Below are 14,472 nucleotides of genomic sequence, written 5' to 3'. Positions count from 1 at the left end.
AAAAATCCAACTTCAATTTTTAGGTCACTGTAGTTGCTCAGCTCACCTGCCAACATGTTTGAGGAGATTTCCTTTCCAGGATAAACTGAGTCAGTGGCGAAGGTTCCAACTCATATTTGTCAAAAGGCAATTTGTCAATAACCATCGGTTCACAGTCTGTACAGGAAAACTTCACTACAGGATGAGATGTACGAGGTGGCTAGAGAGGAAAGTCTTACTATTACTATTTACACAAAATACCAGAACAAACTCATTTTCCATATCCCTCACTATCAAAATTTACTCAAGTCCTCAATTTTGCTGGTTAGTTTACTACTGACTACACTATTAAAGCTGAAAGAAAATACTTTAAAATGTAATGCTTAAATTTTATATAATACAAGAAAAAGACAAACCATTTATATATAGGATAAAAATCTTTTTAGGTGGTAAAATCAAATTTGTCAGAAGTGCAAAATTTTGGAATAAGTGAGTACTCATAAATTGTCACATCTAGGAAACAACTGAAGTACAGAAACCTTACTAAGTTCTCAACTGTAGCAATTTAATTTCTTGTATAGAGTGGTAGCTTCCAAACTGATAACAGACCTTGTGGTCAGTAAAAATTGCTGAATATATATTAGGACATATACACATTTACTTATAAATTATCTGTAAATTAACGTATAAGTATGTAATAAGATATATACCAAAATAATATTAAAATTAGGAGAAAAATATACATAAAAAGAAGTTCTAATGTTTTCCTTCCCTATTCCAGTAGACCATTTGGTTACCTCTGTGGTATATACACACTACTTTGGAGAACCTGATCTAAAAGTACAAAAAACCAAAATACCTTAAAGGAAAAAAAAAGACATGTTAGAATCCCTGCCCGCCAAATAGTCTCCTTCCTAAAAATCTCACCAATTGAAGGAAATGTAAGCTCTGAAGAAATAACCTGAAATTTCACAGTATGAAAGACTCTTATTACTCCATTACTACCTACGCCCTGGTGGCTCCCAATCCACCGTGTTGGGACCAGATCTCTCTCACCTCTCTTATGTTCCAACTGCCTACTAGACAGAAGTCCCTCAAATACATTATTATGCAATTTGTTACTTCTCCCCTAAGCTACAAAACCTGTTCTAAAAACCTAGGGGTTGGTTATCCTTAACATCTCTTTATCCTCCATATTTAACTATCACAAAGGCCTAGATAAAATCCCGCAAATTCTAAACCACCAGGCAGAACACATCAACTTGGCAGGTGCTCAGTATTTAGTTACTGCCCTCTGTCAGTACTAAATTCTCACTCTCTAGAAATTTATCTTTTATTTCTTAGTATTCTAATTTATGCCATCATCATTTCTCAGACTAGACTAGTACAACTACTTATTTTTAATGGCCCTAATTAGCTCCCTCCAATCAATCCCATAGCCACAAAATATAAATATGATCATGTCATTTCCCTATCTGCAATTATTTGGTAAAAGTAGCAAGCTAATCACCTAAAAATAGGACCCAGACTCTTTTCTCTAAACATCAGATACAAAGAGCCTTGATGATCCGGTCCCCATCTGCCTTCAACCACCGCACACCGTGTACACCCCACGCTCCAGCCATGCCAAACGACTTGCAAGTTACGCAAGTAGATCATCATCTTTTCACACTCCTGCTTTCATGTCATTCCTGGCAGCTTTATTATTTTCTTCCTTGCATATTGGCAAACAAACTAAGTCTTGAAGTCTGAACTGGCAAGTAAAATGTCTCAGAGATTTTCTCCCTGACACCCTTTCTTGCCCTACACCCCCAGGACATACCAGGCATTTAGGCATCACCTCCTCTCGGCTCTGCTCCATGCCTCTAGCACAGTTAGAGCACTGTAGTGTACTGTGTTTACAGTTACAAGTCTGACCTTCCTATGGAATGGTAAGATGCCATCGTTTTAGAAGGTAAGCACCATCGTTTTACTCATACCGTGCTCCTGTATCTTGCATGTAACTGACACATATCTTACTGAATCAGTCCATGAAACTCACTTATCTTTTTGGATTAAAATATTGAGATCCAAGAGCAACAATGTGTGTTGGTGAGAGAGGGTGTCTTCCAGAACGTGACAAAGAAAATTTTGCATTTATTACTTCATTTAATCCCCAAAACAATCCCATGAGATAGGAGCTATTATCTCCATTTAACAGACAGGAAATTGAGGCATAGAGAAGATAACAGACCAAACTCACAGCTAATAACTCGTGGAACCATGATTTCAATTCAGAACCAGGGGCGGCTGGGTGGCTCGGTCAGTTAAGTGACAGACCCTTGATTTTGGCTCTGGTTGTGATCTCACCGTTTGTGAGTTCCAGTCCTACTCTGGGCTGCAGTGACAGTGCAGACTCTGCCTGGGATTCTCTCCCTCTCTCTCAAAATAAATAAATGAACATTAAAAAACATCTACTTAGAGGCACCTGGGTAGCTCAGTCAGACTCTTGGTTTCGGCTCATGTCATGCATGATCTCACAGTTTGTGGGTTTGAGCCTCGAATCAGCCTCTGTGCTGACAATGCGGAGTCTGCTTGGGACTCTCTCCCTCTCTCTCCTTCTCTTTCTGCCCTCTCCTGCCCCCACTGCCTCTCTCTCAAAATAAATAAATGAACCTAAAAAAAAGGTAGGTATCTTTCAAAACATAAAAATAAAAAAATGAAAAAATCTGTTTAAACAAAACAAAAAATAAAAATTCAGAACCAGTTGCTAAAACTCACATTTAATTTCAGTATCGTTGCATCTTATTTGAATACTATTATTTATAAAAATTTCATTTCCCCACTAATATATCCTTCAGTACTAAATCTTGCCAGTGCTTTCCAATATTGTCTCTTTATGATTCTCTCTTCCATCATCTTAATTCAAACTCTCAACATTTCTTACGTGAATCATAGCAATAGCCCTCTAGATAACCTGCTTTCTTTCCAACTCATCTAATATTGCTGCATATGACAACCACCAGATTAAATTTCCTACAGCATCACTCTGTTAAAAACATCTTCACTTATTCTGTGAACCCCAATGAGAAAAGCTCAAATTCCTTAACCATGCATTTAAAGTCGTGAGTACTTTGGTTTATTTAATAGTATTCTCAATGTCCCACATACATGGTATGACCCACCTATACTCTGCTATTTCTCATTCCTCTAAATACACCTTGTTCTTTTTTACTTCCATACTTTTTCTCATATTGTTTCCTCCCCAACTGAAATCCTACCCACACTTAAAAATCCTCTAACAATTTGCAATAGGCCATTAGAGCAGTATTGATAGATTATGCTTGTGACACTGGTTTTGGATTTCCTTCTATTAGGACTTAACAAGTACTACACATATACACAATAGAATGAATAACCAACAAGGCAATATTTGACACAAACACGGTATCTGTTCTATGAAAGTTGAATGGACACCCAAAGGGAAAGTAAAATGACAAAAGAAATTAAGAGTTTATCTATAAAGGCCAGATTTTAAAACTATGATGATTCAATCAGAACAAGGAAAGGAATAAAGAAGATACTTCACTAAAATTTATAAAGCCTTAATTTCATGTATTACTTCATTAAATCCCTACTAAATAAAGGAAATATCACTTTATAGACCTGTATAGAGTAAAAGTAAAAAGTACCCTGAAGAGTTGATATAGGTTTAAAGTATAAAGGTTTCAACTTGTGCACTCTTGGTGGGAATGCAAACTGGTACAGCCACTGTAGAAAACAGTACGGGGAGGTTCCTCCGAAAGTGAAAACTAGAACTACCCTACAATCCAGCAATTGCACTGCTAGGTATTTACCTTAAGGACACAAAAATATGGATTCGAAGGGAGATATGCACCCCAGTGCAACACCATTATCTACAACAGCCAAAATATGGAAGCAGCCCAAGTGTCCATCAATAGATGAATGGATAAAGAAGATGTGGTATATAAATACAATGGAATATTATTCAGCCATAAAAATAATGAAATCTTGCCATTTGCAACAACATGAATGGAATTAAAGAATATTATGCTAAGCAAAATAAATCAGAGGGAGACAAAATACCGTATGATTTCACTCATGTGTAACTTAAGAAAAAACACAGAAGCAAAAGGAAAAAAATAAGAGACAAATCAAGAAGCACTCTCAATTACTGATGGTTACAAGGGGAGGTCGGCAGGGGATGGGTGTAATAGGTGATGGAGATTAAACAGAGCACTGTGATGAGCACAGGGTGATGTATGGAGGTGCTGACTCACCATATTGCACACCTGAAACTAATATAACACTGTATGTTAACTAGAATTAAAATAAAAATAATGAAGTATAAAGGTTTCAGAAAGGGTTCAGTTTAATTCATATATGATAACTGCATGAAACATTGTTCAAACTGCTTCATGATCTTTGAAATACAGTTCCTATCTTCTAAGGGTAATAGCAAAGAACTACTGTCATGTTCTCCCACACAGTATCCTATAAACCTTCAGATACCAGAAAAAAATGTTGATCTGAAAAAACAGTGTATTAACAACACTGAATAGATATTAATTTACATAAGGTTATCCTATCACTATAAGAACCATATAGTGAATACTGATAATTCACAATGATCATTCAAGAAGCCCCACTGTTTCTAAAAATAATTCATGTAAACAAGACTAGAAAGTCATTTCTACCTTAAACTTCTGAATGAGAACACTGAACATAACCTAAAACCATGAAAGTCTACATGAATTTCTAAGACTACATCCTAAAAGATTACAAACAAACAACTGGAACTATTTTCTAAACTTTCATTTAAATTCTAAATTGTGTCCTAGAGACAAACCCTCACATTATATTATATTTAGAGATCAAAGAGAAACTCTTGTTCCATCTATGATTTTGCATCCAGATGCCAATCATAAAAACATAAGCATAGTATTAGATTCTAAAGAAAACAGACACCTTTTTTTCCTACTACTTCATAACAATACAGTGTACTAAATCAAGTAACAGCTTACCATAGCACTTTGAACATTGTCTAATTCTAATAGATTAGCCACACCTTTGATAGCAGTTCTTAAAACTAGTATGAAAAGCAGTTAAGCGGCACCTGGGTGGCTCAGTGGGTTAAGTATCTGACTACAGCTCAGGTCATGATCTCACAGTTCAGGAGTTCGAGCCCCACATCTGGTTCTGCGCTGACAGCACGGAGCCTGCTTGGGATTCTCAGTCTCCTTCTCTCTCTGCCTGCCACACCCCTCCCCCCTCCCCCCCCCGCCACACATGTGTTCTCTCTCTCTCTCAAAATGAAAAATCTTAAAAAAAAAAAAAAAAAAGAGCAGTTAAATAGTTACTATTACAAAGTCACAGTCTCTCAGGTACTTACTAGTGTTGGAGAATTCTGATCTGGCCAAAAAGATTCTGGAACGGGCCAATGACCTATAGGAACCCCAGTTTTAGGATTTGGTCTCACATATATGAGTTTGTGACAGCTATGCCAGGGCTGTGATCCAAAAGGCCTTGATATATCTGGCTGCCCATCTGTAGCAAAGAAATGAAGACAAAGAAAGCATATGTCAATAAGGAAAAAAGCAAAAAAGTTAAATTATATCCACTGTTACGCTGCTTAATGAAAATGTCTGAGTTTTCTCATTTTTCTTGAATGGTTCTACTATCATGACTACTTAACATTTATACTAAAATCATTAGAGAGTAAATTCTGCAAATTCCAACTATGAGTTCAACATTTGAAAGGAGGTCCCACAGTATCCTTTGCTTGCCGAGTCAGAATATGTAAAACCTCCTTTATGGTAAATACTTGTTTAATGAATGATAGGTTTTCCCTACCAGATGATAAGGGCAAACACCCAATCTCTTCATCATCATTCTTAGCTTAGCAAATGCTAGGTAAATACTGCTAAATGAATATTTCTTCCAAATCATTTTAACTAAAGCCTATTTAACTAAAAAAATTTAATATGCAAATCCAGATACAAAGCACCTACCTTTAATCTAAACTTATTCTAGCAAAATAGCAACTGTCTTCAACAGTTCAATAAGCATTTACTTGGTGCCTAACTCTAAGCCAAATATTAAAATAACTCAAAAATACATTCCATGTCTAAGAATTCAATTAAAGAAAAAGCTTGTTTGTTTAAACCAGAGACAGTGACATAATTTCTATAATCTTACCATCTTCTGCTCCTTCCCTATAATCCTCCTCTGAGAGTACCCATTTTTTTTTATCTTTATGACTTTTCTCTTCTCCCAGTTACCCACTGTAGTGGACAATCTCTGCCAGGTGTCATTAATGACTTTCTAATTCTTGTTCTAAACAATGCCATACTACATAGAGGGTCCCAGATATAAGCTGTCCGTTGGTTCTAGTATAACCCCTTATGCCCTCTAGCTAATAGAAATAGTTCATGATAACAGAATATTAAAATAAAGTCAGGTGGGGCTTAACTAGAGTTAATAGAGTCCAGCTTAATGGCAAAGGCTAGTTTCTCATTTTTGTAACCACACAAACCATTTATTTGTTTCTGACCAGTTTGATCCTTACAAAATGCAGCTAAGGAAATAAACACCTAGGATTGAACACTCTTGTGAATTATGGGACACAGGAGAAGCATATATGCTGGGGAGAAGCAAAGTGGCACCCTTTTTCCTAAAAACGAAATATAAGGTGGCTAATCTGCAAATGGTTAATAAGGTTTTCGACTCCTATAAAAATTTCAGGCTGTCAACAATCAATATAAAAAAGTGATGCTACTGAACCACTAGCAGTTCACCTTGACTTTCCTGTTTAATTTTCCCTCTTTACCAATAGCCATTTTGTCATCTCAACAATTTGACCTTGTCCATGTTAAAGCCAAATCATGGTAATTTTTCAGTTCTAGTTCAATGATGAAATTTAGAATGTCTATAAGAAAAGTATAATAATACCTTCTACGGGGGAAGGATCTGGTCCTGCTTTTTCAAAGTTTATTACCACCCCACTTTGCACTTTCTGTACCAAGGACTCCAGACATTGATTAAGCATTCTTGGAGAACATACAGAGTATGAACGGCCTGAGATAAAAAGAATAAAGTTAGTTGCAGAAATTTCTACCTTCAGCAAGACAGAACCATAGTGAGGTTTCTGATACTATTAACAAAAGTTCAATGGTAAAGTCTGACTTTATTTCATGATCTTATGGAAAAATGAAGAAAACTAGTTATTTTTAATCAACCAACAATTCCATTTTATGAGAGTATGTAAACTTTTTCTTCTAAATATAGGTATACAGAAAATAGAAATTTGGTCTGAACAAACAACAATGAAAAAAATCGCATTATATACTTATATATGTAGTATATATGCATATTATATAAGATATAACTTAAAATGCATTTATAAAATTATCTCCCAACTGTTACCTATTTATCTTTCATACACATACACAACATCTCATAACTAACCTTCAAAATCTTACTCCTGCTCAACAAAAATATTATCACTAAGATTAATGCTAAGCACATGGCAGATAATCAATAATTATTTAATTGGTCTGATGGAAATTATTGCATATTTTAAACATTTGCACTTTAACAAACAGATGGTAGCATGGGCTTTTCTGAATTTCATCTGGTTTGCGTAGTTGGGAATTAACCTATCTTCAATGAATTTCCCTTTTGTATATTTTAACCTATAGGATTTTTAGTACAAAGCATTTAAAATGCTAGTGGTTAAGACAAAATACTAGTGAAAAGATCTCTTAAACAGGGATTTTCAATAAATATATCTAGAGCTGTGTTATCCCATACTGTAATCATCAGCCACATATGGCCACTGAGAACTTGAAATATGACTAGTCCAAATTTAGATGTATACTAACCATAAAATATACACCTGATTTTGTAAAGTTAATAGGAAAAATGTAAACTATTTCAATAATTTTTAAATATCATTTTCATGTTGAAATATTTTTATTTATTGACTTAAAAGATATTAAAATTAATTTCACCTTTTAAGTGACCACTATAATATTTATGATTACATATGTAACTTGTATCATATTTCTCTCATAGGTGTTGATCCAAACCAATGCTGAAAACCTTCAAACATCTTACAATGTTATCTGCAATAAGCTCACTATGAAAACAGTCCTACTCTTTTTTCTGATTCCATCAATTATTTCCAAATACAGTTATATGATTATATTTGACCTATCAAATTACTCATATCACTTTATACTTAACATGTGATTTGCGAAAGGCTACTCAGAAAAGAAAACATTAGGCAGTAGTAGGATTCAAATCCTCAGAGTCAGCTCTACTTAGAAAAACAAGTATCATATAACAAACAACTTACCTGTATGCAATAATAATAGTCGTAATCATAAAAATACCTACCAATTACTGAGTGTCTACATGCCTGGCACTATTCTACTTACTTTATCATATTAATTTTTTTAATCCTAACCACAACTGTATGGGTTACTTTCTTCATTTTATAAGTGAGAAAACTAAAGCACAGAGAGGTTAATTTATCCAAATTAATAACAGCAGTAGAGCCAAGAGTCACACCCTTACAGGTTATTAGAAACTTTAATCTGGGTATACTCTTTTCCCTGGAAATCATGATGTTAATTTGAAATTAGTATTTTAAAAAGAATGCCTAAATGGAACCACACTTATTTGAAAGAATTGGCAGATTAAAATATTTTTGAGTCAAACATATATAAAGCAATATATAGAAAGGCTGATCATCTTAATACACAAAGTATTTAGAAGATTATATAAAGGCTGAATATCTTATTTCATTAAATTTAAGCATATTCCTAAGAAGTCATAAAAAAAAACAAAAGTTTCTAAAGTGTAATTGTAGCAACTCTCTCTGTTCTTCTAACCTGTGTCATCATCGGTTGATTAGAAAAATATGAGTAAATGAGTTATAATCTTAGTATAAAATAGAATTACAAAGATACTTTATTAAAATTAAAGAAAAAGCTAATAAACTTAAGTTTCCTGGCAAGTAATAAAAATCCATTAATTCCTTTGAAAGTCAAAGAGGAAATAGGAAATTTTGGCATCTTTACAAAGTAAGCCTATATCCTATGTAATATTTCTTTTATTCTCTAGATCAAAACTCATCTCTTGTACTGTACAACCCTTTGTATTGAAGCAATAAGTTTCTAGGATCACTGCTTATGTTTGTGAGACAAGCAAACACCTCACAGTCAAGAAGCTGGCTCACTTATTGTTGTGTAGAGTCCACAAAAACATCAAACTAAATAAAGTGAGTCTAAAGGCAAAAGTGAAAAAAAATATTCTCCCACAGAAGCCTACTATACCAGCATTTTAGTCAAATGGAAAAGAGATAAAAAGAATATTTCCAGTAAGTTGAGCAACAGTCCTTGTAGAGGCTAAGAAAGTTAAACTGATTTACTCTACAATCTTACACAATTTTTGTAAAATGCTTCTACCATCATCTCCATTGAGCATTTTTTGACTTGATAGCCCTGTACCGCCTCCAAACCTGCTTCTCCCTGGTGTGCCACCTCAGTCCATGTCATAGCCATTTACCTCCAATATTCAGGTCATCCTTGATTCATTCTTCCCTCACTGCCTTCATCCTTAGTTCCCCTTTGCATCAGACCACCTCTCACCACCCACAAACCCAGCACTTTAGACCAAAGTACTGTCATCTCTTAACCAGCCTCTCTGTTTCTATTCTTGCCACTTTACGCTATATTCTCATCCAACAGCTGAAGTGATCTTTCAGATAAAGAAATCAGATGTCACCTCCTATATAAAAAGCCCCCAGTGCTTCTCGTCATATTTGGAAATAAACAATATTTATTATAGCCTAAAAGGTTATTCGATATTTGTCCTTTGCCTACTGCCCTAAACCCACCTGTTTACTCTCTACTTCACATCAGCCTTCCTGCCGCTCACCAGAATACAGAGTGTGTTCCTTCCCTTACTACATCTCTCTGTATGGTTTACTCCATTATTCAGATCTTTGCTCGAATGTTAAGTAGACTTACTGTGAGGGATCATTTTACGATATATAAAATATCCAATCATTATTCTATATACTTGAAACTAATACGCTGTAGGTCAGTTCTTCCTCAATAAAGATTCAGTGAACATGCTGTAACAATACTTTTAGAGAGATTAATATTTTTAAGACACAACTAAGATTGATTTAATCCCTATTAAAACAAGCGGCTTTACCTTTAAGGTTAGAGATATACAAATGTAATTTATAAAATAAATGTTGTTGGGGCACCTGGGTGGCTCAGTTGGTTGGGCAACTGACTTCAGCTCAGGTCATGATCTCACAGGTCGTGAGTTCGAGCCCCGCGTCGGGCTCTGCGCTGACAGCTCGGAGCCTGGAGCCTGCTTCGGATTCTGTGTCTCCCCCTCTCTCTGCCCCTCCCCTGCTCATGCTCCGTGTCTCTCGGTCTCTCAACAATAAATAAGCGTTAAAAAAAAAAAAATCTCTTAAAAAAATAAATAAATGTTTTATTTCTTTAAACAAGTATAATAATCTGAGGATAACTAATATATTAAATTGATTCAAACTAGGAGGGGTAAGCGTATCTTTTAGGTTTATGGCTTAAAAAAAAAAGTCACCTCCTCAAAAGACCTTCTAAGAACACTCATTCTCTGCCTCAAGTTATTCTCTACACCCTTACCCTACATTTTCTTCACAGTAAGTAGCACTCTCCAATAGTGTTTATTCATTTTATGATTTTATCTATCACACAGTCCAAAAAAGTAGCCTTTGCTTATTATTGTTCCTGCTGTATTTCCAGCACCAAGAACAGTTATATAGAGTGGATACTCATTCATTAGCTGATAATAAAAGAAAATTGCTTACAATGACAATTATATAATTTTTTTAAAGTACACATAGAAAACATAACAAAATACTAATGATTTTGGCAACACAGGCACATTTCTTTCCAACTTTTCCTTAGTAAACAAGAATTATTCTATGAAGGCAAAATAAATGAACATACACTACTCTTACCATTAAGTTTAAAAATGCACAGGAATTGTTAGTAGTGATTATATATCTGGATAGTGCAATACTAGTGGGTTTAACTTTTCTGTTTTCTACTTTTCTAGTGCCTTATCCTCAAAACTTTTGTTAGTAAAACTTTCGTTTTAAAATAATAAAAAAGGAATACGTATTATTCAGATCTATGAAAAGGTGAGTGGCATTTGAGCAGCTTCTCATTATTGCTATAGCAAGAGCATGAAAAGAGGCAAATAAACCACTACATCAGGAGACATTCAGGATATGTATTTGGGGAAGCTTTTCCTGACCAAGGTTTCTGGGTCATTGAAAGATATTACCAAGGGTGACTTCATCTGGAGATGTTCCTTTCAAAGAATAAGCAGAATAGCTTTAGTACATTACTGCCAAAGGCACTACATATTAACCACTACATGATCTCTCAGGTTCACTGCAGACCCTCTCTGCTTATACCACTCACTTCATTTCACACTCTGAATATTCTTGATTCTAGAAGACCAAAGTTACAGTACATATAGTCCCATAACTTTATCCTAATTCTGAGTAAATAATATATAGTAAAAAATTTTCCAATGCAAAAGTGTTAATTACAGCTTCAAGGACTTCAATCTGTTAATTAAAAACTAGAACTAAAAAAAAAATTATATTATCTATCTACCTATCTATGTATAGAGATAGATAGATAGATAGATCAGGATTTTAGCAAGTAAGTCAGTTCAAGGCTAAAAACTAAACTTTTCTGAATACAAATGTGAATCTACCCATAGAACAATTGGGGCTGTCACTGAAAAATATTATTCATGCACAAGGAATTGTTAGCAGTGAATTTTCACATTTCGATAGACAGGTTTTCCCTTTAAGATGTATGTATATAACTTTTTTTTAATATAAATTAAACTGAAAGAATTATAAGAGTTCACCAGAAAGTACTTCTATAAATAAGAACATTTAATAATGTGAAAACAACTTCCTAATTATCTACTTGACATATCTGTGTAGGGTACCTGTTTTGTCTGTGAATTTTGCAGATTTCCAAACTCCCCACAGAATTGAAGGAAGGTACCTAAAATGTTAATTAAATCTCCTATTTTCCTTTAAACTGATACAGCTGGCTATGACTGTGTCTGGAGACTAATAATGTCACAGGCCTCTGACACAGGTGAAATAGTGGTATGCCAGACCTGGACATTTTAGTATCAAATTCCTTAGGTGAGAACTAAAATGCTCCATGAAAGCAAGAATACCGTTGCCTGTCATACTCACTACTGAAGTCTGAAAGCATAAGATAGTGTTTCATACACAGTAGACACTCAATACCTATCGGTATGAATTTAACCCACCTGCTGACCAATTCCACATTACAGAAGTTCTGAGTCTGTTACATATTTTCTTTCAAGAGTATCATTACTGTTCACTTAACACAGGGACCAGATGGGTAAGACCTCGCTACCTGGTCCTCTAACCTGCTATCCAGCTTTCTCTTTGCCTCTAGGGAAAACAGCACTTAACCAGGCATTGATCATTATATGGTTGATGAGATGATTCTCAAAATTCTCTGCATTTTTCACAGAAAATAATTCTGCCACACTTGTAAATACTGGTAATCTTTATAGAGAAGAAAAAAAGTTTAACAACTTCAAATACTAGCACTTTCTATATGGGTAGAGAAAAAGACCACTCATTTCAGATCCAATAGTATTAAACCCCATTCAAATCAGATCGCAGACATTCATCAATGGATTTTTAAAACCATGTAGGTCTACTAATTCCTACCATTAGCGTGTTGAACGACAACATGGAGTTTTTGAAATGTGCATTTTAAAACATTCAGACAAACTCTGCCTTAACTCACTGGATTACTGCCAGGAGAAAAACTTACCGCCTGTCACTTCACACATTGGTGTGATCGCAGAGTCATCTAAAGGCACACCTGTCAACTGTTCTGATTCTACTGACATGGTGCCAGGCAACCGCAACACTAGTGCAAAGAGTCTCTGATCCCAACGAAAAGGTTCCTTGGTCAATTCACTTCCAGGCAAAGGAGAATTAAGAGGTAAATGAAGCTGAAAATAAGGGGGGAAAAAGGTAAGATTTCCACATGATGTTTTTCTCAAAAGGCCACATTAATTACATGTATATTAAAACTATGTATCACGAGTCTCCTATCACTCAAAAAACAAGCTCAAGAACAAAAGCTTATACAGATACAGCTAAAATAAGCACATGAGACATAGTTACTTCATTCTCCTAAGTTTTTACTCTAAAGACCTCGATTGAAAAAAATCTGTTACTGTAATGCTTTCCAGATTTCCATTCAACTGACCACCAAGTGCTGGACTGCTTCCAAATAAATCATTTCATTTAATCATTAAAACAAGCCTATCACAAATATCTTATTATTCCTGTTTTCTAGATTAAAACAATGTCTTGCAGAGAGTAAGTGATTTGGCCACCTGGGTCCAAGTCACTGCTTTTTCTATTACACCACAGCAGCCTCAAACATCTCCAGTTAATAATTTTAATTATGCTCTATTTGTGACAAAACATACATTCCCCAAAGCACCTGCATAAAAGTAAATTTTGTCACTCTAATTACATGTTAAATGTATTAAAGATAATGATTCTTCCCACATCTGAGTAAAGGTAGAGGGTTTTTATTTCTCCATGTGTTTTTTAATAGATGTGTTTTCCCAACCCCATCAGACCTGCTAAAATAGAATCTAGGATTCTTCAGAATCTTCAAAAGCTTTGAAGTAATTCTAATGGGCACCTCAGCACCAAAAGAGTAATAGAGTACCAAGAGAATCCACACATTAATCTTAGAGTAACTAAATGGGGACAACCAGACAGAATATGTATCAAGAAGTGACCCAATAGCAAGTGCATAACACTGAAAGGAAAGAAAAGGGGAAAGGGAAAACTAGGCTGAACCTAATCAAGCCTTTCATTCTAAATACCAGTTTACAGGGACTACTGGGGAAAGGGGATCAAGTTAAATACCACCCCAAGAAGCAAGAAGTCAAAGCCAGCAAGTGGGACAACCTACAGGGCAGAGGAGGACCTGATTTCTCCAATAAATCAATGGCCTGAAAACGCAAAGAGTGGGGAGTGGGGAGAGCTGGTGGAATATTATAGATAAAATGAAGCAATCAAAAGCAAAGATTTTCGAGACAATTGGGGAAATTTGGAATAATATTACTGGAATTATTAATTTTTTAAGTGTGAAAATGACATGGTGCTTAGGGAAAAAAATCTTTATTACTTATATAATTTATAGAAAAATAAAGCCTGGGATCAGCATACTCAGGATTTATTTAGAGTTTTCTCTAAAATACAGAAAACACTTAATTTTTTAATTTTTTCTTAATGTTTTATTTTTGACAGAGAGACAGTACGAGCAGGGGAGGGGCAGAGAGAGAGGGAGACACAAAATTCAAAGAAGGCTCCGGGCTCTG

The 14,472-nt window shown here is 35.0% G+C and overlaps 1 protein-coding gene across 2 annotated transcripts in view; it reads right to left on the bottom strand.

The window, feature by feature from the left end:
• Positions 1 to 14,472, bottom strand: part of INTS6 (integrator complex subunit 6) — a 104,072-nt gene that overhangs the window by 34,372 nt on the left and 55,228 nt on the right. For both annotated transcript variants that reach the window (XM_047079255.1, XM_047079248.1), the window contains exons 5-8: positions 12,897 to 13,080; positions 6,931 to 7,056; positions 5,372 to 5,526; positions 47 to 199 (exon numbers count right to left, since the gene is read on the bottom strand). In XM_047079255.1, the coding sequence (XP_046935211.1) occupies positions 47 to 199; positions 5,372 to 5,526; positions 6,931 to 7,056; positions 12,897 to 13,080 (618 nt within the window). The remainder of the gene's footprint in view (positions 1 to 46; positions 200 to 5,371; positions 5,527 to 6,930; positions 7,057 to 12,896; positions 13,081 to 14,472) is intronic.

This window comes from Lynx rufus, unplaced genomic scaffold (assembly GCF_022079265.1).
Source record: "Lynx rufus isolate CCGP_SWC_20201006 ecotype Redwood Valley unplaced genomic scaffold, mLynRuf1.p SCAF_1, whole genome shotgun sequence".
NCBI lineage: Eukaryota > Metazoa > Chordata > Mammalia > Carnivora > Felidae > Lynx > Lynx rufus.
The sequence above is the reverse complement of the archived record's forward strand: the minus strand, read 5'-3'. Positions and strand labels throughout refer to the sequence as shown.